The following is a 27,659-nucleotide window of genomic DNA, read 5'->3' as shown; positions in this document are numbered from 1 at the left end:
TGGCAAACAAATATTTCCGTCAGCAAATACTACTTTAGATTGACTGACTTGCATATTAAAGGTCCATTTGACAATGAGGTCTCAAACATAATAAGCTAGACAATGTAGAACTGAAAAACAATAGACAAAAATATGTGCATTTTCAGCAGTTCTAAAATCAACATTATCATACAGTGCATGATATTTTAAAACTTGAGACAGCTAATTTAAAAAAAACATCAAGATATTTCATATGTATGGACTGTGACTGACCAGCTGTGTATAGAGGCTTGACAGGAATTGCAATCCTGATTTGCTTACATTGAAGCTAACAAGATTTCTCATCAAGTCTTTCTTATTTCACCTAAAGGTTGAATAGTGATGTGGCTAACAAGGATGTTGCTGTCAGGGATAAAAACCTTTCAATATATTTTGAAACATAACATCAACGTGCACATATTTAATTAATTGGAAAGAAGCTTTTGTTACAGAGTTATTCCTCTAGACCAGACCTGGGCACTGTACGGCCCCCGGGCCACATACGGCCCTTTGGTTGACTCTGACCGGCCCGTGTAAGGTTAATTGGAAATTACAAAATAAACATATTTTCTAATTTTACCTCATGCATGGACTAAAGCTGCAATGCTTTTATTTTGAAGTTGTTTTTTATTCACGTACATAATGACGCAATACGTCAAATCAAGACGTGCGCGTTATTGGATAATTGTCACAAGATGACTTTAGCGCTCAAAAATGTCAGCTGATGCTAAAAAAAGAAAGGTAGATACCGAATGTAGGGTTTTCAACAAAAATTGGACTGCTAAGTATTTATTTACTGAAGTCGGAGGTAAAGCCGTGTGTTTAGTTTGCGGGGAGCAGATCGCCGTGTTCAAGGACTACAATTTGAGTCGGCATTACGAGACGAAACACGCGGAGAAATACAAAAACTTGACTGATGCTGAAAGGGCGCGCACATCGAACACTTTGCTAGCTAAGCTGCAAAAGCAGCAAGGCTTTTTTACCAAGCTTCACACATCCAAGGATGCAGCAACCAAGACCAGCTTCGTGATATCCCACAAAATAGCTAAACACAGTAAGCCATTCTCAGAGGGGGAGTTTGTCAAAGAGTGCTTAGTGGACTCTGCAGCACTAATATGCCCTGAAAAAAAAGAAGCCTTTGAGCAAGTCCCGCTGTCCAGGCGAACCGTGACGAGAAGGATCGAGGACATTGCGGGGAATCTGGAGCTTCAGCTGCAACATGAAGTGGCAAGTTTTGACTTTATCTCCTTGGCTTTGGACGAGAGCTGTGATGTCCGCGACACAGCGCAGTTACTCGTATTTGTCCGTGGGATAACGCCGGACTTCAAGATTACGGAGGAGCTGGCAGCAATGCGGCCGATGAAAGGGACGACGACAGGGAGCGATCTGTTCACGGAGGTAAATGCGTGCATGGACACGCTGGGACTGAAATGGGACAGACTGGCAGGTGTCACAACAGACGGTTGTCCAAATCTTACAGGTAAAAATGTTGGACTTTTGAAACGTATGCAAGATAAAGTGACTGAAATCGACGCAGATCAGAAATTGGTATTTTTGCATTGTATTATACACCAACATGTGTTGTGCAAGTCAGTGCTAAAAATTCACCATGTTATTGATGTTGTTACTAAAATAGTAAACTTCATCAGGGCACGGGCATTGAATCACAGACAGTTTGTTGCACTTTTGGAGGAGCATGAGACTGAGCATAGTGACATCGGCTACCACACAGCTGTCAGATGGCTCAGCCTGGGCAAAGTGCTAAAAAGAGTTTGGGACCTGAAAGCAGAGATTCAAGAGTTTTGTGAGAAGAAAGGCAAAGACATCCCAGAGCTCTCAGACGAGGACTGGATGGCAGATTTTGCATTTGCTGTTGATGTGACTGCACTGATGAATGAACTGAACACCAAACTGCAAGGCAAGGGCCTTTTTGTTCATTAATGCACAGCCTGGTGAAGGCTTTCATGAGAAAGATGCAGTTTCTTTCAAGCCAACTGGAGAGCAACACTCTCACTCACATGCAAACCCTGAAAGAAGTCACACCATCAGCTGATCACCTCCGCAGGTACTCATCCATGTTAGGAGCATTGCTTGGTGAGTTTTCAAGGCGATTTGAAGATCTCCGAACAATCGAGGATGAAATGCTCATGATTTCCTCTCCCTTTACCTGCAGTATGGATAATGCACCCAGTGATGTTCAGCTGGAACTCATTGACCTGCAGTCTGATGCAGTACTGGCAGAGCGCTTTAAGTCAGGATCTCTGCTGGATTTCTACTCTTCTCTCGAGGAGGAGAACTTTCCAAACATGAGGAGACATGCTCAGAAGATGTTGGTTCTCTTTGGCTCTACCTACATATGTGAACAAACATTTTCAAAGATGAAGTTTATGAAATCCAGGTATAGATCCTCTCTCACTGATGATCATCTGTCAGCTGTGCTTCGCATCTCCACCTCAGACATTCAACCTGACTTCGATGCACTCGTTAAAGCCCAGCAGAGACTAGATTTCTCTCACTGAACAAGAAAAAAGAACTTAAAAACACCAAATGAGGTGGTTAGACTACAAATGTAGGCATGTAAAGGAACCAACTAGCAGTGAACTGGGACACTTTCTTTGGAAGCCTTTTCTCAAAATCACAGTTCAGTGATGTTCAGTGACAGTTCAATATGATGTATCTTGCTGAATGTTTGGAGCACAAAGACAATGTTGTGATGTCTTAAGAATGCTAAGAACCTTTACACAACTTTCCAACAGTATATGAAACTCAAAATGTGTTTTGTAGTGAATGCGACTGAAAATGTTCACTAATATGAGTCAGAAATGGTGAAAAACGTTCACATTTTGTTTTCCATTGTTTTGGGAAATTTGATTGAATAAATTACATTTTTTTTAAAGCAACCTCACTTTTTCATTGCTCAACTATAACATATACTCTTACCAGCTTGTCAAAACAATGCTATTTACTGCTTTTTATAAAGAAATACAATTAATATTATGCAGAATTGAGTTCAGCCTTTTGGCCCGGCCCTCCACAATATTTTTTGTTTCTAATGTGGCCCCATGGAAAAAATAATTGCCCACCCCTGCTCTAGACACATGTCAGAAAGCAGGAACTGCTGGACGAGATTTGTGTCTGTGAAAATGCTGTATTTTTGCTGTCATTGGTCTTTTGTCAGCATGTATTTTTGAATCTGCTGTTAACGCAGCAAGATGAAACAGCTCTGTAGCACAGACAGACATTAAGAGACTGGTAGAGCTGCATGTCAGGCCCTGTTTATAAAATGACTGTTGTTGTTGAGCTGCATGGTAAAGCTCTTTATTATCTTTAGGCAACCACTTACATTGTTTTTCTGTGTTTTTACGTATCATACCAGGTGATAAGCAGCCGTTTTCTTCCCTACGACACCATACCCACTGATGCTGTGCTCAGTCTGGATGAGGACACGGTGCTCTCCACCACAGAGGTCAGATCACCAGGACATTTATATTTTCAATCATTTAAAATCAAAATCACATGCTGCAAACGTCCTTTTGACCAATAACGTGGTGCAGGGATCAGGTGTTTTTGGAGGCTGCCCCCCAATTTGGCATCTCTAGGGCTCCCTCCACAAAAAGCAATGGGTTTTTTCCTTATTGAAGGAAATCAGATCTGATGCAAACAAGTATATGATCCTTACATGTTTTGTTCAGCAGGATAATCTCCACATATTAACATCACTTTTTAATTAAGGGAAGCGAAAATACAATTTACAAAAGTTAAGAGCTAATGTTAGGCTATAAACAAACGTCCTCACAGTCACAAGACTTCATGTCAACTTCATGTCAGCTAAGATAAAGGCAGGCTGTGTTTTGCTTGATGACGTTTAGTCGTCTCATTAAGCCACTTGTTCACTAGTGGGGTATTTGCTGACATAGAATATGTTGTAGAACAAAACGTGAGAATATTTCAGGCCTCTAACAGAAACACAATCAAAAAAACATTTACTTGAGGGACGAGGAACCCAGAAATGGTAAAATGCCAACTCATTCCTGTGTTCAGCACTCATTCCTGCACCACTCTATAGTATACTATAGTACTATGGATGTAGTTTCCTGGCCTCATGTCTTCCCCCCACTCTTCTGTCTGGCTCCAGGTGGACTTTGCCTTCACGGTGTGGCAGAGTTTCCCGGACCGCATCGTCGGCTATCCGGCCCGCAGCCACTTCTGGGACGGCAACAAGGAGCGGTGGGGCTACACCTCCAAATGGACCAACGACTACTCCATGGTGCTGACCGGGGCTGCCATCTATCACAAGTACTGACACACCTCCTCTGCTTCTGTATTGTATTGTAGTCTGTATCAGTTACATTTAGTTCAGTACTAACTCAATGCCACTCTCCTATGTTCTCCCTTAGATACTACCACTATCTGTACACCACCTACCTTCCAGCCAGTCTGAGGAACATGGTTGACCAGATGTCGAACTGTGAGGACATTCTGATGAATTTTTTGGTGTCCTCTGTGTCTAAGCTACCACCCATCAAGGTCACCCAGAAGAAACAATACAAGGAGACCATGATGGGACAGGTGAGGAAAAACACTTTCATATTAATACTGAAGGTAGAACAGGCACTTTTTTCACTGTTTTGGGGAAAATGACTGGAAGTACACTTTTGAATTGATCTGGAAACTGCTAACAGATAGAAAATACATTGGTAATATAACATCTATACTTGGAAAAAATGCAGGAATTATATTCTCTTAGGAGAAAACTCCACACCTTTTTTTAGCAATATCAGAAACGTTTTTCTCAGAGACCCTTGCTTTTCCTCAGTACTGCAAAGGCTAATGGCTTTTAGACACATTGCACCACTTAAACCATAAAGTGTTAATTGTTAAACAGATTATTGATAATTTGTACATTTGTATTCAAATGAGTTTCTTTAGCAATATGGCCTTAAAGAAACATTTGGGAATAATTACAATAGGTTCCGGAAGGTCAGAATAATTTGTGATGCATTATTCATTTTCTTCTCTCCCCCTCGCCCTCCCCTCCCCTAGAGCTCCCGGGCGTCTCGCTGGGCCGACCCGGACCATTTCGCCCAGCGTCAGACCTGCATGAACAAGTTTGCCAGCTGGTTTGGCAGCATGCCCCTGGTCCACTCCCAGATGAGGCTAGACCCGGTCCTGTTCAAAGATCAGGTGTCCATACTGCGGAAGAAGTACAGGGACATCGAGAGGCTATAACCCTCCAAAGCCCCCCCCCCGCCCCCCGGACACTAAAAAGGCTGGGGCGAGGGGGGCGGACACGTCGAGAAGCCTTTCCATGATCGCATGGCTGCATCAATGGAGACGCAAATGGGACTGAGAGGAGGAAACTGGAACTGGAAGACATAATGGTCTCCTCGGTGGTGCCCTTTTCTACCCTTCCTCGTGTGTATTGGGGGATAGCTGAGCACACATGTCCCACTACACTGTCCCATCCACTGAAGGACACCTGAGGACTTATTAAAAAGGCTCGACTTGGCCAAAGTCACGGGGTTGGAAATCATAGGTTGCTGCTTCCTTGTTGAAGCAGTGGCAAACCCCCCCCAACTCCTCTGTACACTCTGCACAGGTCCCCGAACATTTCTTCCGAGAGAATATGATTGATAACTATGAAGATGATTACTCTATTTTGGATTGTGTTTAGCTATTTTTTTTATACAGTGAATGAATGGCCAGCAATACTCTCTGTATTGTCTTAATTGAAACCGATGGCAGGGTGGGTGAAGAGACGATAGACAGCCCACTCACACAGACCTGAGTTATGATCTGATATTCACAGTGCCTAAAGTTTATCTAACGGCGTTGGGATCTGGGAGAAAAAGACACGGTGCAGAATGAGCACCTTGGTCTTGCTGCTTTCAATTTAGTTTTTCGTGATTTGCTTTTAAATTGATGGGATAATGGATCTCGCAGTCAAGTACAGCATTCATATTTCTGAAGTAAAAAGACATTTCATTTGTATTTAGTTGACGTACAAAATCATGTGCCATTCTGAAAATGTTTTAATCAACATCACACAACTAGCTAGACTCACTGAATATGCTATGTGGGAATTGATATCCACATGACGGAAATAGAAATGCAGAAATTGAATTGAGTTCTGTATATTATATTAATTATATGAATTCCTCCTCATGTCCCTTCTTCAATTTTGAAAGGCTTATATGAAAAGCTTGAATTAGTACATGAATATGTGCTGGCCTGGAGAATAATAGAAGATCACAAGAGTTGTCTTGGTTAAAAGAGGATGAGCTTGCTAAATTCAGCCAACCAATCGTCTGTTTTAAATAAAAAACAATAACAACAAGGCAATGAATCTCTATGAGCTTAGATAGCGAGGGATATTTATACACAGTGATTGTTTATATGCCATAAACCCAATTTCATTTAGTCCAGTGGGCCAGGCTGACAAGTGACGTGAGCTAACTCTGCTTTCATCTAGAAGCATCAAACAATGCTTCAGTCAGAGCTGGCATCAGAACAAAAAGATTACTCCGTTTCCCCCACTTGGTACGAACAATATGACCAGACTGACAAGAAATCTGAACAAGCATTTGTGGAACATTTAAAAAAAAGCATAGGAAATGTTGAGTTATGCATAACATTTTTCAATTTGTGGTATTTCTTTAACATAAATAAATGAAATAAGAAGCCTTTCAATCTACACAGTATTAGCAGAATGCAGAATTGTGTCCTTGATAATCACAAAATTAAACACTAATTCATCTCAGTTGGATTCTGATTGGTATTGTGCTTTAACACATTCAAGAGGCAAAGTGTGAAACCAGGATGTTCCAAGTATATTTAATAATTTTGTCGTTGTCATATATCTTGATCTGAGACTAATTAACTGCAAATTGGTAAATTGAATAGCAGTGGAACTTCACAGGCTTAATTCATTCAATTAACTTAAAAACAAATTGTTCTTTTAACAATCACGCTTCATTTTGATTCCGCCTTGATAAGTCATATCAGCTTATCCAAACTAGTCACACAATTTGATGGATTTAAAATGTGCCCATGTATTTTTAAATCACAGATCTGTCCATGAAGTATCGCTCTAAAGCCAGCAACATTTCTCTAGAACAATCTAACCACACCTGCCCCGACGCCTCCTGTGGTAGCTTTAATTTTGTGAGGTAAACTTCACCATAATATGTGCCAATAGATCATAAATAAAAAATGTTTAACACATTTTCACCTTACAAGGATATTCATACAAGAGATGCAATGCATTCCCATTTTTGTTTGGTTCATTAAAAGTATTCCTTGTCTACATTAGAAAGTAAAATGTGTGAGACAGAGGGGAAGGGAATGTGACATCAGCTTCACAGCAGATAAACAATCCCGGCATTACTAAACACAGTGCTATCAAGACTGAATATGGTCGTAAAGAGAATCACATTTCAGAAATGAACTTGGTGCAATATTTAAGATGATATGTTCTCTATCTTTCTCTCCTTCCTAACGTCCTGTTTCAGAGGGCAGGGGGTTATATATTGATGTGCCTTCAGAAGAAATACACTTTTTTTCTCATCTGGCTTGTGTGAAAAACAGGTCCTAGTTTTCATTTCATTGTCTTTTTTTCTTTATCAATATCCAGTAACACACAAAGGCTCCTTAAATGATATTGTTTAACACTGGAAATGCTACCAAGACTTATCACTACATCTGATGCTGACATTCCTGCCTTTTCTGTTGTAGGAACTTGTACATGTACCACATTCATAATTCTCTCTTATACCGTATTTGTGAGACAGGATGTCATCCCCACTGAATCTCTGCCTGCTTCCTTCCCTCTCTTCCATAACTGCAGACCTAATTTTATAGAGATTAAACTGGAAAGATAGGGGGAAATTCACCATTTTGTAAAATAATTTTATAAAACAAAAATAAAAACTCAAATAAAATGTTTGATTAAAAAATGAATTTGTGTCTGTTTTTGTCTGACTAGTGACCATGTGTGTTTGTCTTTGAATATAACTTAAGATATTACATTACACTTGAAATTCGACACTGACCTAGTTGTCATCCCTCTTTGACCTGCCACAGTTTCAGGGATCCTAAAACACATTTCCCATGTTGGGTTTATGCACTGCGCCCTCTGAGGGAGAGCCAAACGAAATAATACCTTTAGCTTCCTTCGTCCTTGTGCGTGTGTGAACCTCTTCCTATGCCAAGAAACTGCTGTGTTTACATAAATCTGTGTCAGGATGATCGGTTTAGACACGCTGCATAAATAACAGCATCTATCCAGGATGATCCCATGGTGCATGAGTGCTGCCAACTCAGCTGCAGCAACAGCTACACGAGAGATTGCTACCCCCAAACCACACGTACACACATGGATAGAAACACGGCATAACTCTTGGAGGAAAAAGCTGTGCAGTATATAAAACTGGGCAGGAAAAAATGTGGACAATTCTCAATGGTCTGGAAGAAAATAAGGAATAAATCTCAGAGATCCAGATGTGGTGCAAATGCTTTGTTGCACAGAGTGAAAGGAAATAAGTGATTTTTGGTAAACCATGAAGTGAAAATGCTGTGCTGGGGAGGTAAATCCACTGCCAAAGGTCTGCTTGTGTGAGTTAACAAACAGTATGCTAATCAGTTTAAAGTCTCACGAGGAGATGGATCTCAGCATGCATGCAGGAAGATTTAATACTGTGACTCCAGCCAAGTTTGAGAAATGTCCTTCCTTTTCTAATAGCTTTACATCACATATTAATGTTGCAGGTTTCAAATACACTCAGGACAAATAAATGTAAGGAAACCCTTCATTTAATCTAATCAAACCTACCACTATATTATATATTTAATGAGCTAGAAGGTGAAAACAAATTGAAGATTGTTGCAGTGACAGTACTACAGCATGTCATACAGCGCCTAATAAAAAAGCAGTTACAGATAAGTAGAAGGGGATCCCTGTGGAGATATAATTAAATAAATTAAGATTAGGCACATTATGGCACCATTAGCTTGAAACAATTCATTTCCTAGGAATAAAGCAATCTAAATCTCAACTCAGCAGTTGCCTAGATACAAATCAGTCGCTCTTTTCAGCCCACATCTCTCCTGAGTACAGTTTGTGTATACATACAAGACTACTTCAGCAAATACAAAGCACAGCATTTCATACAGCTGTGCAAATAATAATATACTTCTGTTCTGGTATGTAGAGATAATCAGATGTTCAGCCTTTGTGACTCACACATTGTACGTCAACACAGTAGCTCGTCTACTGTAAAAGCAGGAAAGTATAGAAGTGGTTGCTTTCTCTGAGGCTGTTTAGACGTCTCTGCCACATGACGACAGCAACCAGCATTCAGCTATCTGGATAAAATGATCCTGTCTAGCAGATGGCAAAACCAAAAGTGTGTCACCATCCAGACATGTGCATCTTTGTGTTAAAACGTGTCCTACATTAATTTATTTGCATGATTCAAAAGACACTATAGATTTTGATTTAAAATGATCATATTGCTAATACATTAAAAAGCTCCTTCCATCAGGTTTTATATTAAATACCTTTTTTCAATTCATTTTTCTCTCTCGTGCATCTGTCTGCTTTCAATTTGGGAATGGTGTAGTAATTTGGCCTAGATCAATATTAAATTAATCTCCCAATGAGCCTGTGAGTTTATGCAGCGGGGTTTCGGATTGATTCTGAGCATATTTGCACACATTGCATTACTTCCTCTAAAAGTAATGAATGCTTACAGCCAATGTTATTTTCCTGGGATAATTATGCATTATGTGACTTTACCTTGTTTTCAATTTGTGATGTCACTGCAGATATCCAGCTACACATTGGTTTGCAGGGCATGTGACTTGAACTGATTCGCTAAATCGATTCTCAATCCATGCTGATAATAACAACCAAAATGTAACTTTAATCTAATGATGTGGAGCTCTGCTGCTTGTAAATCATAAACATGCTCAACTGGCAGCCGTTCTACAGCAGCAGATGCTGTAGCCTATGAGACAAATCCGCTTTACTGCATACCAATTTTGCAATTTGATTGTAGATGAGTTGGCCTCTCTGCCCGGCATGCTCCTCATCTCTCCATCTAATATTGGACATTGTTTTTTTGTAGTCTGCATGGATGGCTAGTTCCCTAGTTGGTATTCAACTCAAAGGACTGTATATGTTAAGCAGGCGTTGTTCATTTAATTCTTTCATCCTTATGTACACAATGTGTCACCTTATTAAAGTTCTCGCGATGAATTTGTCCAAATAACCTTAATTATATTACATTACATGTTACTTGTTAGACGCTTTTATCCAAAGCGACTTACATACTCAATACTGTGGGCAATCCCCACAGGAGCAATTTAGGGTGAAGTGTCTTGCCCAGGGACACAACGACGTGCTGACTGCAGTGGGGTTTGAACTACGCCACACACCTCCCTAATTAATTGAATTAATCATTAGGCTACTTACTTTCTGACAGCAGAGATGTGAGTTTTTATAGCAGGATATTTGGTTCATGTGTATCAAGATAATGTTGATGGCTCTGCTGGCTTACCAGCAGAGGAGCGTGCAGGAGCAGAGCCCTGCAACTGAGACTATTGAATAAAACAATCAGTTGTCAAAAGGTAAAGGCCTACTGGGAAAAATGTGCATTACCTAAAAATGCCGGTTTGGTTGGGGCCACTCTGTTGATAGTGAGTCGTTATGGGCCTGGGTAGAACCATAATCTGTATAAAAGTAGGTTAAGTGTCTATCAGAAGCCTTCAGCAGCCATGAGTAGATTCATAAAGAGGTAATACTTACTATGACCTACAACACTTTATTGGACAATGGGTAACTCAGTGAGAAGTGAACCCCTTAACAAAGTTAGGAATATTATGAAACAACAACAATTTAGTACTAATCGGATAATAGGATATGCATGGAATGTGTTAGTCTACTATGTAAAACACGATGCACTGTATTTCGATGACCATATCAATGTATTGGCCAGCATGCTCTCTGGTAAGCATTGTGACATTGTGACACAGCGCCCCCTGTCTCCACTTTCTGCTCACTGTGCGCCGTCTGTCAGCGTCGGCCTCAGCAACAGACTCCTCCTCCGCCATTTTTGACTGTAAACATCCTGCCGATTTTAAAAGGACAGCGGTGAGCGGGAGGAAGGCGACTGGCGCCATCTTGGCTGTTTTAATGAGTACAACAGGGGAGAATTCGCTGGGAGAAATAACATAATCATTGGGATTTCATCGTAAAGGGGGTGCTCCCGGTAAGTGTGCTTGCAGCTGAAATATTTTCGGGTTGTTTTGTGTGTTTTACGAGGTGAAATAAGCATGCACGTTTGTGTGGATTTATTGCGGCCTTCACTGTACATGGAGCCGTTAGCCACCAGCTAACGATACAGTTGTGCTACGAGAGGAGAAAAAAGTACGAGTAGGTTGTGATAGACGCCTCGTTCCGGTTTCTTTACTGTTGTTTCATTTGCAAATTGTGGTTTGTCCACCGTTTTTTAAATATATAACTATTTCAATTAACCTTAATCTGTATGAATCGGCTTCAGTGCTCAGTTTTTAGTTAGCTGGCGGCTAATTTAGTTCATCCCACTTGATGGCGCCGACTATTAACTGGCGCTGACCAACCCCTTGGCGCCCTAAACTCATCACATCGCATTTATTGCACACAAACCACGCTGAGTTATTTTTAATGAACTGGAAACACGAAAAGTGTCTGTTACCGTAGGCAGACATGTGCATTTCTAATGTTTGATTCTCTGGTAGGGAAATAGGCGGAACTTGAGTGAAGTCGGCGCTTGTTTTGTTTAAAATCTCATTTTCAAAATCTCATTCCGTGCTTTATATTTTTTTACATTCAAGGAGTAATGTGACAAACTCTTTAAGTTAACATTTCGTCAAATTAAGCAGCAAGAGACACAACGAGTGCTTCGAAGGAATTGTATCGATGTTTGTGCTCGTTATCCCATGAGGCGAGATAAGATTAGCAAATGTTGTAATGAAATAAATTCAAATTCAATATAGTAGGCCCAAATTCTTTTTAAATGAGTTGCCGGTTATAATGAATTAAGAACCATCTATGTCTAACATTACGTTTGCCAAAACCATTCAACGTTGAAGGGGCATTTGGGTTTAACGTTTCTCCTCTTTGCTGAAGAGGGAACATATCCCCGAGTTTCAATACATATTTCTCAATCTCTAAATGGGTTTTGGCGGTCTTAATTTATTTGGATTTCTTTCTTATGCCAATATAAACAAAACTTTTCTTTAAAGATTAGTTGGATGTTTGATAGCCTGCTTATTCTGATAAGTGCAGTTCCAGCTGTTTTGTTCTTGAGGTTTGCTTGTAACTTCCCCCAACATTATTGAGTACGATTTTTTGAAAAGCTTGATGTCAGTGAAATGTTCAAACTGTTCATAATAACCAAGCATATATTCTATTAAGAAATCATGTTTTCTAATCATCAACTGTGATAATTAGCTAAAGGTATGTTAAAACGACATTGTTTCTCAAATGCGTTTAAGGAATAATATTCTTGAAGTTTGGCCTTTCTAGAATCACTTTTCTCTGTGCATAAACTAATCAATATTCTCTTCCAGGTGAATCATACCTCTGTGTGAGCCAGGGGAACCAGGGCGATGTTTTACGCCCACTTTGTCCTCAGCAAACGTGGGCCGCTGGCCAAGATCTGGCTAGCGGCCCATTGGGACAAAAAGCTGACCAAGGCTCATGTCTTCGAATGCAACCTCGAGAGCAGTGTGGAGAGCATCATCTGTCCAAAGGTAAAAAGACAAAAGTGCTCTCTCTGCATCCTGATGATCCTGCTGCAGTGCTTCAGCTCACAGTGCACGCTTCAATGTTGCTTTTTAGCCAAGAGTTTTGGAATGGCTTTTATTCTACTGTTGATGATAAAGAGCTAAATAATAACACATTTGTCTACCAAAGAAGAATAAGGATAAATGAAAACACATATGAGCAAAATGTTTTTGGCAATGCTGTCAAAATTATCGCGTTAACAGCGGTAATACATTTTTTGAATTAATTGCGTTAAAATATTTAATGCATTTAACGCATATGCAGAATGCCCCCCCCCTATACATCCCACCAGTGGCAGCGCCATGGTATGGCTGGTGTAGGCTACACCCATAACAAGAAATGGCTTAGCCCCACCATGAAAAATGATGTTAAAGTAAGCAAAATAAAGTCCGCCAACTCGCGCCGAGAATTGCACAGACAGCAGTTAGTAAGATTGATTTCAGTAGCCACTTGTCTGGAAATACCGAAGACCTTAAACGGCTTTGAAAACTTTTGTCACGTAGTGATAGTCTTCTCAATAGAACATCTTTGATGATGTCTTCTGGCCATCAGAATCAAGATAACGGCGTGGTGTTGTTGCAGGATGTCCCGACGGAGAATACTTTTGCTGTAGTACAGGGGTGCACATAACTGATACGCAGGTTATGTGCGTAATCTGAAATGCGTACCGCCACTTGTGTCACAAAGCGCATTTGCGTACCGACGTACTTGTGAAGCTTTTCCAGAAGGCGGTTAGATCACCGTACAACAGAGTCGGTCTCCGTGTGCACAGACAGGGCTGCTGTTAACGTCGGTCTGTACAACAGAATTGTGCCAAAACTACGCCAACCGGCTGCGGGGGCAGACTCCCCCCACCTTCACTGGAGAACTGCGCTAAAACAGCTGATCACAACGTTCACACTCTGTGTTCACGAAGTACTCCACTAGCCCCCCCCCCGTCGACTTTCCTGAAGTACTCCCCTGTTGATAGAAATCAACACGTAATGAATTAAGACCCCACGTTTTGATCATTGATAGGTGTGTGGGCTGTCTTTCATTTTGACACACAGAAAAATGTTATAATAAAAATACATACTGTATGTTAAATGGATATATCCGCCTTCTTTCATTTATCTTTCCATTCCCACAACAATATACATAAAGAAATGGCATATTTTGGACATAGTTCGAATGGTGATTAATCATGATTAATTATTTTTTAAGCTGTGATTAATCTGATTAAAAATGTAATCTTTTGGCAGCCCTAGTTTTTTGCCGATCCTTTTTAAAATACTTCAATTAATCAAATGATCTAAAAATAAGGCTTATTTGTTATTTAAAAGTATTTAATCCATCTTTCAAAAGTCCTAAAATGTGAACACCTTGACGTTTATGAATAATTTATTTCTGGTGTTGCTTGGTTTTTAAATGCATTTAAATGTCTCAAATCTATCTTGCCTTAAGCTTAGCCTCTGCAAATCAGCAAATTGTTGAGCCTTTGTAAAATGTTTTATTTTCACTGTTTTTTTTAAATCACCTCATTGCTGTACAATGTTGTACTCATGACACAGTACAGTCTTGTTTTTAGATGAAGGTACCCTACTAACACGACATATCATTGTTCCATTTCACACCTTTTTTACTCTTCTTAGGTCAAGATGGCGTTGCGTACGTCAGGCCACCTGCTGCTCGGGGTGGTGAGAATCTACCACAGGAAGGCCAAGTACCTGCTTGCCGACTGTAATGAAGCCTTCATCAAGATAAAAATGGCTTTTAGGCCAGGTAAGCAAAAATGACAAGTCAAAATATTCCTTGAGCACAGTGCTTTCTGTAATGTTCTTTTAAATGAGTCACATGGCTGATATACAAAAATATGCAGATTAATCTTTGACTTTGTGAAGCAAATGGTCATGGGAGAACAGTTGCATGGTATAAAAACATTATTACTTGTATGTACCTTAAGGTGTGGTGGATCTACCTGAGGAAAATAGAGAGGCAGCCTACAATGCCATCACCCTCCCCGAGGAGTTCCATGACTTTGACCAGCCATTACCTGATCTGGAGTAAGTTGACAACATTTACTGATCTCTTTTCCACCCATCATCATTTGTAAATTGATGTTTTATGCACACCGGCTGCTCCTCATCCTCAATGCTTTTTCCAACAGTGACATAGATGTGGCCCAGCAGTTCACCCTGAACCAGAGCCGAGTGGAAGAGATCACAATGAGGGAAGATGTTGGCAACCTCAGCCTCCTGCAGGACAATGACTTTGGTACGACACTATACATGCATTGTATATATTTGATGTCAACTCCTACCATACACTGCATGTATGTGTAGATGGTAGTATATTTCAACATGATAAAAGGGAAAACATTTTTAACACAGCATTTAATGATCAACATTTTAAATCTGTGACTCCTCTCTAAAAATAACCTTCTTTACACTTCAGCTGACTTTGGTATGGATGACCGTGAGATGATGCGTGATCCTAGCACGTTTGAGGAGGATATCATGCACGGCGCCTCAGCCTCCAACCTTTTGCTGGAGGCTGAGCCAGGCCCAGCTGCTCTCCCTGAAAAGTCCAACCACATGGAGTACGACGACTTCGGGGACGCCTCCTTGGGCAACACTGATGGGGGAATGCTTGGTGAGATTTTCTATGGTTCATTTACTGGTGTATATACTTTATAATAAAAAAATCCGAACATTGGCTATATTACGGGCCATCCACACAGCGGCGTGCGTTGAAGCTTCAACGCTTCTGCCCATTCACTTTGAATGGGATGACGTCACGCTTCGCCAAACTGCATTGTGGGGAGCGTTGCTCGCGTCAAAAGTTGAACCATGTTCAACTTTTGAAGCTTCGACGGAAGCGTCAGCCAATCAAATCCCGTTTATGAAAATCTGCCAGTACAACTGCTAGCCAACAGTGTTGGGCAAGTTACTTCCAAAATGTAATATATTACATATTACTTATTACTCTCTTTTGAAAGTAATAAGTTACATTACAATATGACTGTCTCTGAAATGTAATGAGTTACACTACTTTAGTTACTTTTTAATTACTTTCACCAAAATAACCGCAAAAGAATAGCTAGGTATTTTAAATGCTAAAATGTAGTTTAGTGCAGCTCATTATGCATCCAGTGAAGGGCAATGTGGTATAGCATATCAACTGTGTAGGCACTTAAGGCTACTAACAACTTGTATTACACGGCTTAGTTGAATACTCGATTCTGATTGTAAATACTTAACATGTGACACGTTGTTAATACAGCAGTACAGACCGCTGTCAAGGACTATAATGAAGGTTAACATATTGTAAATCAAGGCAAATATTATTTAAACCATGCTCATGGTTTGAAATGGCAAACATTGAAAGGCAAAAGTATTATTAAAACCATGTAGCCTACTACATCATCACCTTGGTCCCATCATATACGCTGGGAAGAGAATATTTACTGTGCTTGAAAACTGGTATCACATCATCATGTGAGGTTGACTTTGTGACCTGGAGAACATTTCAGCTGCAACATCAGCTCGTTTATAATAAGCTTGGGATATGAGATATTTTTGTAGCCATTCGTGGTGAAGGCATCTGTGCTATTGTATGCATTATTTTTGACCCAACATTTCTACAGGCATGTCAGAATATGGTACTATTTTCACATGAATATTCTAGCCATTGTCTATTTTTATACCACAAGCTGCAAAATGACCACATTACCCCACTGTACAGGCGGGTAGTTGTTTAGATATACCTGGCACCTGCGGGCCGCAGAGGGGCGGCGTAGTTTCGGGCGACGAAGACTGATGCTCCGGGGCTGGCGAGTCAGGCGGGAGTAAGCTAGTGTCCACAACGGAGGGTAACGTGATGACCGCATCTGACCTGTTGCTACTGTCTGCAGTAGATGCAGTGTTGCTGGCGTTTAGTGATGGTTGCTTTAACCATTTTCGTATAAATGATTATCCACAGATCAGATGTGTGTCACTGCTGTGGAAGCACTTTGGAAATGATGCACGTGCAGCGGAGCAGGTCACGCGCACCTGACACAATTTGTTGTTTTTATTTTTCGCTACGTTCTCTTTTTTGAATGGTTGCATAACGTTCAGCTTCCCCGAAGATCTCGACGCGAAGCCTGAAGGGTAAACACCAGGTTTACTAATCTACCCGCACAATTTGTCCGGTGTCGGAATGTCTCGCTATGTTAGTACATTCTTAAAAAACAAAACACCATTTAATTTCGGGTTAAAATGTGTTGTAACTGCGTTAATGAGCATTGTAACGGGTAATATATTACCCACATTTCATTAGTAATGCGTTACATTACTTCGTTACAGCAAAAAGTAATATATTACTGTAACTCCGTTACTTTTGTAACGCGTTACACCCAACACTGCTAGCCAATCAAACTGCGTGTATGCTGCAAGAGCCATACCGCAGGTCATTTCTATGTTCCATAAAATGGAGGAGAAAATAATCATTGCGGTAGTGGTGCTGTATGATCAGTCTCTGTTCATCTACCGGGATATAAACCGGAGGAGCCAGGCATGGAGGGAGGTGGCAGAGATAGTGGGTGAAACTGGTAGGTTTTTGCCTGTTTGGGGAGTTTATATCCAGTGTACCTCGTTTAAACATTGAATGGACAGCTAGCAGGCATAGACAGTGTGTGTATGTGTATGTGTATATATATATATATATATATATATATATATATATATATATATATAGCTAGCTAGCTAGCATGGAATGCTTTTTGCTTTGTATGTCGGGGGCGGGAGATTCATGTGATTGGTTGTTGCTCGCGTTGACTCCCCAAGCTTCAGACACGCCAAGCGTCAATGCACGCTGCTGTGTGGACGCTCAGTTAAACTACAATTGAAGTTGTTTATTAAGACTTACGATTTTAAGTACTGTAATTTTCAGACTATAAGGCGCACCTGAATATAAGCTGCAGCAGCTAAATTGAATGATGTGTACATATTAGGGCCGGGACTCGATTAAAAAATTAATCTAATTAATTAGAGGCTTTGTAATTAATTAATCAAAATTAATCGCATTTTTAATCACATATAAATATTTGACCTGAAAACAGTGAGAAGCAATTTTTTTCACATGGATTTTAGTATACCATTGAATAACGACTGAATACATAAGCTTAAGCAACAAAACATTGTTTATTTTTTTCAAGGTGGTACTTAACCAAGACCAACAGAAAAGTGCAATTTTTGCCATAAAGTGTAGCAATAGCATATTTAGGGATATAGTACATTTCAGAGATTCAGGTAGCCTATAGGTAGGTAGACCTTCTGTAAACTATAACACTTTGTTTTTTAAGTAAAACACAATACTTTCAAGTACATTCAGAACATTGGAAACCCTGACTATTAGAAAACATCTCTCTGTTGCTTCAGAGGCCATAACAGACTTTGTTGATTTACCAACAGTTGATTTAAAAAATCTAATCAATTTCAGTCCAACTCTCTCAATAACCTTGGCCAAAACAATAAACAGTTCAACATAAAGTGCCAGTTGCACCAACAATGTAATAAATAGTTCAACATAAAGTGTACCATTTAAAATAAAATAAAACAGTGCCAGTGATTGACCTCAATCCCTCCTATTCTTCCAATATCCTGATGAAAAATAAAATCTCTGTTGCATAGGCCACTGTTTGATCAACACGAATTGGGTGTGGGTCCTTGTACTCCGAGTCGGGCTAACGTCCACGCTAGCTTCCATGCTAGCTGCTATATGTTTTGCATTGAGGTAATACTTGAGGCTTGATGTGCTGCGGTGATATGCAAATTCCTTTTTGCATAATTTGCAAACAACCGTGCTCTTATTGACGCTTCCATCCGTCCGCTTTTTAAAACAAAATGTCCCATCCACGGGGCCAACCAAAGCGGTCTCATCAGCTTCTTCGTTCATGTTTGACAATTGTTCACTGTGGTTTGTTGTTGTTTGGAGTCATGAACGTTAGTTGGTGCTCCAGTATAATCGGTACCCCTGAAATTCATCCAGTGAGAAACGTTCCGCGGTGCAAAAATAAGTGCGATTAAAATGCGTTAATTTTTGTGTAATTAATTAATCTTAATTAACGCGTTAAAATCCCGGCAATAGTACATATATAAGCCGCAGATGTTTTAATGTTTAATTACCATATGTAAGGGTTCGTGCACAGAGGGGATTGTCGGGAAAGAGATGGCTGTTTGAGGAAGCTCCCATTTATTAACATTTCAACAAACAAGTTGCATATTTGTATAACGTATTCAAGTGTTACCATTTAGTGCAATAGTAGCTACAGAACATGTACTGTGCTGTGTAAACTGTACTGTATCACATAGCGTTTCAGACACACAAACTTTTCAACTTTCAAACTTAAACGGTGCGCTCCCAGCGCACGTACCGGCAGTGGTTTTCAACCAGTGGTACGGGGCCAACCCGTGTCGCTCTCGTAATGTCTCTCGTACCACTCTCAGTTCCACTTTTACTTTTGCGCGCTACCTGTCTCACTCTTTTCCGGCCTCCAACTTTTCCTGCTGGAGCCCGCCGCTTAAAGGTGGGGGGCGCGGACCGGCCATAGAGCCCTTAGAGTTAAAGGTGGTGGACTGCAACCTGTAAAATCCATAGATTTAGGAGGTCCCCTAGTGGCCGTTAGCTGTAAAAATCCATAGATTAGCCGCACCGTTATATAAGCCGCGGCGTCGAAAAATGGGAAAAAAGGCGCGGCTTGTAGTCCGAAAATTACGGTAATAAAAAGTTAATCCTGATTTTTTTTTTTTTTTTTTCCTCCAGTTGATAAGCTACTGAGCTCTGAAGATGGGGGAGGTATCTTTGATGACCCTCCAGTCCTCACAGAAAGCGTCATGATGCCTCCAGATCACGGAGACGACGAGGACGACTTCGACAACCTCCAGTCACGTAAGTAAAGTTGACTTTGTCTTATTGCACAGCGTATGAAAAAGTTAATTCTGCACTTTCTTCTCAATCGAATTGCTGTAGTTGGTGCACACTATAAAACTGCACATCGTATAGTTCAGCTGAAAACCATGCTTAGTTGTATGTTATTATAAGTTATATGCACACTGGCATAACTTGCATGTTGATGGAGAAGTTCCATTTTGTTTGTGTGTGTGCAGCGGGTCCAGAGAGCCCAGACTCCGGCCCAGCAGAGCCCCTGCCAGCCATGGCTGACCAGACAGAGCAGACCACTCTGGTTCACAATGAGGAGGAGGCCTTTGCCCTGGAGCCCATTGACATCACTGGTAAGACCCTCCCATAACCTTCCTGTAGAGATGTCTGTATCTAAACTTCTTATTTTTTCTATTTTTGTATACAATTCGGAGTTAATTCTTCTTCTCAAAAGCAATTCTGCAGAAAGTCTCGTCTTCAAGTTTCCCATTTTTTTCAATGTTCCACAATTTCAACAATATAGCAAACGCAGGAAGATAAAATAAAAGTGCACGAAGATTATCAATATACCTTAGTTAACCATTAGAGAAGTTGCTGTACCTTTTCTAACCTATGAAACACTACTGGTTGTATTGTGCAGTTGCAGGCAACGTTGCAAATATGCACAGGACTAGGGGTGGGCGATATGACGATATATATCGTTGAGACGATATTAGGTCTCCACGATATGCCTTTTCAGAGATATCATATCTATCGTGATACAGAGAGTCACTCAGTCATAGAATGTGAGGGCTGCGAGTGCACCAGGGTAGGATTTTCATGACGGCCATGCCGTCTTTGCCCCTCTGTCTGGCCGTGAAGCCCCGAAAATAATTGTACGTCCTACGGCCACCATGGCATGCGTGCCCCTGATACTGTTAAAATCTCGGAAGTTGCTTTAAAAGCTTCAGAACAGTGGTGTCTGAACTGCATTATGCTGCACGACGGACGCGATGCGAATATTCTCATCGCTCTAACCGCTGGAGTTTCACCGCGGCTGTCATTCAAACAGGACTCGCTGGAGAGGGGGGGGCTTGTATCCATGTAAATACTGTGGTGGAAACCAACTACGACAAAATTAACCTATTTTTACCGTGATTTAATTGTAATAAACCAAGCTGTCTCGTCAGGATTCAGACATTATTGCACTTCATTTATTGTCTTGGTTGATTCTGTTGGCTTATAATTTATTTGATCAATAAGGTATTTATATTGTTTTTCCCTTTTGAAACAGATGTTCAGTTATGCTAAAGTCTTTGATTGCACTTCAAGTCTAAAGTTTACATTTTAATTGTTTGGCACTGACTTTTCCTCATCGATGTTTTACTTAGGCCTAGTTATGTTTTACTCTCCGTTTCATGTTTATTGATGTTACATCACTGCTAGTGCTACCTAACACAGAAAATACATTTTTATACTGAGAAACTGTGCCTTGAATATTTTATTGTATTTAGCAAGAGAGTGCACTTTACCTGGTGAAGAAACCAGTGTTAACGTTTGTTGTGTAGGCCTACCTACTTGAACACTGAGGAAGCCATATCAAAATTCCTTTTGAATTGGTCATTCAGGGATTCATTGCAGAATTAAAACCAGCTTGAAATGGTATCTTGGTCTGTTACTCTGTTTTATTTTAGTTTGTGTTACCTTGTAGGTTGTTGTATTGATAAGTAACTTGAAAAATAACCATAATAACCGACATGAAAAAATATCGTCTATCGTGATACTGGTCGAAAAATATCGTGATATTATATTTTTCAATATCGCCCACCCCTACACAGGACTGTTTTAAAAAAACCGTGCAGCATTGATATTCAATTGAAAATGAATCCTTTATGTAATGCTTTATTTACAACAGTTTCCGAAATGATATATTTTTAGTGATGGAGTAAGCAAAGCAGTCATATAGTATTCCTTCACTCCACAGTGAAAGAGACCAAGGCGAAGCGTAAGAGGAAGCTGATTGTGGACAGTGTGAAGGAGCTGGACAGTAAGACCATCAGGGCCCAGCTGTCGGACTACTCGGACATCGTTACCACTCTGGACCTCGCACCTCCCACCAAGAAGCTCATGATGTGGAAGGAGACCGGAGGGGTGGAGAAGCTTTTCTCTCTGCCCGCTCAGCCCCTGTGGAACGCCAGGCTGCTCAAGGTAACAATCGCTTGGCATAAATATGCATTTGTGGATAAAAAAGTACACGTAACTATTTGAATCGTACCAGATCTGTAAATCACTGACAAGCAGTATTACCACTCTGGGAACGGTAATGAGCAAGCCACACACCGGAGGTCTGATTCTCCCAAGTAGGTCAAACTCAGGCACTGTTTAATAGAGGAGGAGAAGGAAGATTTATTTTATTGTATCATTCATTGACATTCTGTTCAGGCTTTGCGATTTAAAAGGAGAACATTGAAGGAACAGGAGGTGGAGAAAGGGATTGGTTTCTGTCTTTTTTCCCCTATCCTCCCACACCCACAAGTTACCCTTCCAGAATACTGAATAAGAAACGTGTTGATGCATAATTGAGCAGAGTAGACTTTTTTCTTTTTGTCTAGCATCCGTCCTCCCTAACACTTCCTATGCTTTATTATTCAACCGACTTTGCATAAAGTGTTCTGCTGTTTTAAAATAAAACTTTTGTAGAAGTTTAACTTTTAAAATCTTTGGTGTCAGATGTTCACCCGCTGCTTGACGCCTCTGGTGCCCGACGAGCTGAGGAAGAGGAGAAAGGGCGGCGAAGCAGACAGTCTGGATGAGTTCCTCAAAGAGCTGGAGAACCCAGAGGTGCCCAGAGAAGAGGTCCTGAATCCGCACAGAGATGTTATCGGTAAGACACGCTCAAAGAGACAAGGGGAGGTCACATCCCAGTGCAGACATGTCATGAGTTCTGTGAGGGGGGAAAGGGACCACTGGCAGAAGAGACCTTCAGTTATTAAGGCTATGTTCACGTCCACATTTGACTTTTCATTAACAATCTCCCTTATCCTTCCCTCAGACCAAACTATCATGGAGGATCCCAGCATGCTGTCAGCCTCCGCGGTGGAGGGCAGCAGGACCACCCTGGACGAGACAGTCATGCCTCCTCCCTCCACCCCTCGCGGGGTCAAGCGCAAGACCATCGACAAAGAGGTCCCCCTACCTGTGAGTACTTGTCACCTTCCTTCTTCTGTCTCAAAACATTGGAATTGAGTTTGCAAAATGTTTCCATAGAACTTCCATACAGAAAAAAAATGATTTTCAACAGCCCCTAATGCAGTGGTTCTCAACTGGTCAGGCCTCGGGACCCACTTTTTACTTGGTCAATACATCGTGACCCAACATTTTGAGGCACTCAAATCTATTCAACAAAAGATCGTGCTGTAATATATTCGCTTTTCAGCATACAATATGAATAAAAGTGAAGTACAGTGCATATATCCCGTATATCCCTTCACAGAACTAAAGTATGCTTTTAAAAAAGGTTTAATCAAAGCTGAACTATATAAAAAGGCACACATGCTGAAAACCCAACCTCAGCAGGGGGGTCTGGGGGGGATTCTCCCCCGGGAGATTTTTAGAAATACTAACAAACTATGCATTCTGGTACACTCTGAGAAGAAAATAAATAAATCTATTGCTACCCGACATATTAATAATATTTTATGCCGTTGTTTGTTTTTCACTTTGTTCTGACATCTTGCAGAAGAGTAAAGAGGAAATAGTCTGTGTGACTTACTTTAAATTGTGGGTAAGGGTAGATAGCTCCCATTGTTCTGTGACCTGTCAATCATCAAACCGGGGGTCATATTTCATTATGTGTTCATTTTTATCTGAAGTTGTACCCATGGATGTATAAAGAAGAGTTCTACCGCAAAGTTATTCTCCATGGGGACTTCCGGCAACAATCTTGATTCTGATTGGCCAGAAGACTCGAAAAAACCTCAGCAAAGATGTTTTATTGAGAAGATTATTACTGTGACAGAAGTTTTCAAAACCGTGTATGGTCTCCGGTACTTCCAGTCCAACGCCGACTGCATGCACAGCATTAGAAAATCGGTCCTTCAAAAATAAGCGTTTGACTCCCCCCCCCCCCCCCCCCCCCCCCCCAAAAAAAAATGTCCACCTCTTTTTTTCTTCACTCACACATCCGGGACCCACGGCCCACTCGAAACGGGTCGCGACCCACCAGTTGAGAACCACTGCTCTAATGGTTTGATTATTCCACTTAAATCAGGCCACATTGATCTAATTTATTCATGAACGGAGCTATTACGCCATATGGTGGCTTTCTTTTTTTCTTAAATGTTGTTTTGTTGTGATGTTTTGATGTTTTACTTATTTGAATTCTGACGCAGCACACTCGGAAATGCTCACAAATCAAGTAATGACTGCTTTCCTCTCTTTCAGATGGCTCCTTTGGAGCCGCAGCAGGTGGCTGACCGCTCGGTGCTCACTCAGGGGTTAGACATGCACGCAGTGGACCTCCCCCCAGAGGAGAGCAGCCTCAGCCTCACACAGCTCATCCCAGAGCTGGACCTGCTGGAAGAAAAGGATAAAGACAAGAAGGATGATAGCGACGAAGAGGAGGTGAGGGGAAAAACTTTCCCTGGTTAACTGTATTCTGAATGAATGATTTGATAGTGATCAGGGTTCCCGCGGGGTCTTAAAAAGTTTTAACGTCTTACATTTGATAATCTGATTTTCATGCTTTTAAAAAGGTCTTAAATATGACCCAAAAAAATAAGAAAGGTCTTAAATATGATTTAGAAGGTCTTAAAAATGATCGGATTTGAAAGGTACTTCTGTGTTGCGATAGCGTCTAAATGTGTTTTGGGGGAAATGTCCGGGCTGCAAAGTAACCAGTACGGTAATAGCCTTTCAGTTCCCCCCAACAATTTGTATTGAATTAAATCAACATGGAACCAGTAATCACTAACTTTGTTTCCCCCGGCCCCTTATTGGAGAAGACCCAGCTAGTAACCTAGCAACCAAGCTTCAGCTAGCGGCACTCAGAAACTCATCTTCAAATCTACTTACAAATAAATATGGGGAAGTGTCAGTTCAACCGTATTTGGTTGGAAAACATCTAATTTAGTGCTTGGTTGAAACCAGTGGAGGGGGACGTGTTTGAAGCCCGCCGCACCTTTTGCAAAAATAAATTAGCGTTTGTTTTGCTAATGTAGCGTTAGCTAGAGCAGCATTAGCTAGTGTAGCAGCTCCCGCAACAACACCGGGGGACCTCCGGGCGACGTTTGGGTCTACGTCAACCCTAAAAGCGGCGGTGCTGTAGACGCTAAACACCAATCATACAACAGCAACGATGAAAGATTGTAGCCAAGGCAGCAGAGCTCTTTGAAAACATCAATTTATTGAACTTTAAAACAAATAATAATTTGAACTGTATCTTTTTAACATTTGATTACCCTGAACGTATAATTCAACTGAAAAACCAATACAAAAATAAATTAAATAAATGATACATATAAATAACAATAAACAAGATCAACAAATATTTTGGAGTGCTACTAAACATATATAAATATGATAAATAAAAACAAATTAGACTAAAATGAATTAGACCAAATATGTTCTAGTGCACTGTCGTAACCTAGCAAAGCAAAATAATAGTTTTCGATGATGTTGTTCTCATAATTGTGGCAGGCCAAAATCGTAATTGCGATTTTAAAATAGGTCTTAAATTCTATTCAAAGTGGTCTTTAAAAAGTCTTAAATTTGAGTTGGCGAAACCGGCAAGAACCCTGAGTGATGCATTCTGGTAGATAGTTTTTAAGAAAAATTGCTAGAAGAGAGCAAGTAAAACAAAACAAGTAATTATTGCAATTTTAAAGTAGAGACTACACAAAGGCAAGTGTGTTGGGTTGTGAGTATGGGCCATTTGATGCTAATGATGGTGTGTTTGATCCACAGGAAGAGGAAGGTCAGGCTGGAGATCAGGATCAGGAGGAGAAGAGGTGGAACAAGCGCACCCAGCAAATGCTGCACGGACTCCAGGTACAGAAACAGTTATTTACGACATTTATCTGCATTTTTATAAAGTAGACTGAAACTGTTGTCCTAGGCTTTCTTTGTAAAACCCTGTGATTGCATTTTGGTTTCAGAGATTTAACCAGGATTTAAGTTTTTATCTGCCATGTGCAAAAGAGTTTCTCTTTATATATTTGAATAAAATAACACAATTTGGAAAGCTTTATTCCTGGTTTTATGGAAACATTTTGTGCTTTTTACCCCATAGCGCGTCATGGCTAAGACTGGTGCAGACTCAGTCAGCCTGATCGAGTTGTGCCGGAACAACAACAAGAAGCAAGCTGCTGCTAAGTTTTACAGTTTCCTCGTTCTCAAGAAGCAGCAAGCCATCGAGATCACCCAGACTGAGCCCTACAGCGACATCGTCGCCGCTGCTGGACCAAGATTCAACCTTATTTAGACATTGGAAGAACAGACGCACTCTGCTTGCAACAGACATACTTTTTGAATTACTCAACTATTTGCCTGTCAGCCCATTTTTTCTGGGGGAGGGTGTAGTGGGAAATGACTTTGAAGCTTTTAAAATAAAGGTTTTTACTGTACTACAGGTGGAATCATGCAGTATTCATTTGGTTCAAACAAAGTGAGAAGAATGTTTAACAAGTATATTTATAAAGCATCTTTTTTCAGTCACCAATTTGTAAGCTTCTGTTTTGTTTTTTAAGTAAAACTTCCATTGTCTTCTTATTTCACAAGTTTCATACCATTGCCCCTCGCACCTGAATCATTGCAGATTTGAGATAAAGAGCCCTGTATTTTCACATGAAATCCTGTATTGACTCTGTGTGGAAAGGTACTGTTTTGTTGCTGAGAGGTGTAACCTGTCCCATCTTCTCCTTGTTGCACTTGTTCTTTCATGATAAACAAAACCATTTATCTGTCAAAAATAATGGTGAATCTTAGCTGGCATTAAATATCATGTTTCAGATGTTGATAATTCAGGCAGTTTATCACTTAAGTTTTATGTAATATTTGTTTTGTACCTTTTTACGTTTATGCTTATTCACCTTTTTTGCATTATGTAACTAGGTAATGTTCTTGTTACAGTTGAGTTCAGTATCCCACCTTTTTAGTCTTCTGGTAACCTAGTTGTGATACATCTGTAAAGATTTGAAATAAAGTGTTTTAAGTACTTGGTTAATGGTCATTTTTCACTTTTAGGGTCATTTTCCAATAATGGGCTTCATAAAGCTAAACATGAAGAAAGAATCAACACATCAATATAGAAACCATGTTTATTTGTAAGTGTGTATATATATGTGTGGTCTGATTGCACACAGTAGAAAAGACAATGGCATCTAATTTCCCATTCTATAGTCGTACACCAAATTGCAGTGGTACTAAACCTACCGGAAAAAGGATGGTTAAACAATTCATTTACCCCAAGTTGTGATATTGTTTTGTCACCGTAGCATTTTTGACAGTTGTACAAGAACGAACATTTTCTTAAAAATAAAATACAGCAATTAATAAAAATACAATATATACATATTTACAGTAGAGAATACATATATTCAGTAGAGTATCTAAGAATACACACTAACATATACAGAATAGAATACTCTCCAAAAGACCAAGCTACTAAAGGGACAGACGCATATAAACATGTGTCCCATATATATTTAAAAGTGTGCACAGTAGCTATTAATTAAAAATATATCCTGTTAGAACACGAGCCCGTCTGACTTCCAGTCGAATAGATCAGATCAACCGTTAATTCAGCAGAATCCAAGTCAGGGAAGAATGAATGTTATTAATGTTTTGATGAAGTTTCCATTTGTATGATTAAAAAACGGTCTTAATTCGCTGCTACATCAGAGATAATTGATTTATCCCCCAGGGTAAAGTAGAT

At 40.3% G+C, this 27,659-nt stretch overlaps 2 protein-coding genes across 2 annotated transcripts in view; both read left to right on the top strand.

Annotated features, from left to right (window-relative positions):
- The window catches only part of LOC307046357 (exostosin-1b-like), a 38,519-nt gene extending 30,542 nt beyond the window's left edge, over window positions 1–7,977 (top strand). The window contains exons 6-10 of the mRNA XM_079692755.1: window positions 350–383; window positions 3,350–3,484; window positions 4,154–4,314; window positions 4,416–4,587; window positions 5,062–7,977. Of these exons, the coding sequence (XP_079548881.1) occupies window positions 350–383; window positions 3,350–3,484; window positions 4,154–4,314; window positions 4,416–4,587; window positions 5,062–5,247 (688 nt within the window). The 3' untranslated portion in view covers window positions 5,248–7,977. The remainder of the gene's footprint in view (window positions 1–349; window positions 384–3,349; window positions 3,485–4,153; window positions 4,315–4,415; window positions 4,588–5,061) is intronic.
- A 3,153-nt stretch (window positions 7,978–11,130) lies between these two features.
- LOC307045884 (double-strand-break repair protein rad21 homolog A-like) lies at window positions 11,131–26,939 on the top strand. The gene is made up of 14 exons (XM_079691903.1): window positions 11,131–11,288; window positions 12,631–12,813; window positions 14,479–14,608; window positions 14,790–14,889; window positions 14,994–15,100; window positions 15,281–15,478; window positions 19,631–19,756; window positions 19,975–20,100; window positions 21,711–21,934; window positions 22,457–22,610; window positions 22,779–22,924; window positions 24,170–24,349; window positions 25,691–25,774; window positions 26,016–26,939. The coding sequence occupies exons 2-14, from the start codon at window positions 12,670–12,672 to the stop codon at window positions 26,205–26,207; spliced, it is 1,911 nt and encodes a 636-aa protein (XP_079548029.1). The 5' UTR covers window positions 11,131–11,288; window positions 12,631–12,669; the 3' UTR covers window positions 26,208–26,939.
- The last annotated feature ends 720 nt before the right edge of the window (window positions 26,940–27,659 follow it).

The sequence above is a fragment of the Notothenia rossii genome (assembly GCF_949606895.1).
Source record: "Notothenia rossii genome assembly, chromosome: 7".
NCBI lineage: Eukaryota > Metazoa > Chordata > Actinopteri > Perciformes > Nototheniidae > Notothenia > Notothenia rossii.
The sequence above is the reverse complement of the archived record's forward strand: the minus strand, read 5'-3'. Positions and strand labels throughout refer to the sequence as shown.

Excerpts from the sequence above, each read along its gene's own strand:
- LOC307045884 (XM_079691903.1), top strand. The coding sequence starts at position 12,670 with ATGTTTTACGCCCACTTTGTCCTCAGCAAACGTGGGCCGCTGGCCAAG. Across the intron at positions 14,609-14,789 it reads AAAAATGGCTTTTAGGCCAG|GTGTGGTGGATCTACCTGAG; the intron begins GTAAGCAAAAAT and ends ATGTACCTTAAG. Across the intron at positions 22,925-24,169 it reads ACAAAGAGGTCCCCCTACCT|ATGGCTCCTTTGGAGCCGCA; the intron begins GTGAGTACTTGT and ends CCTCTCTTTCAG.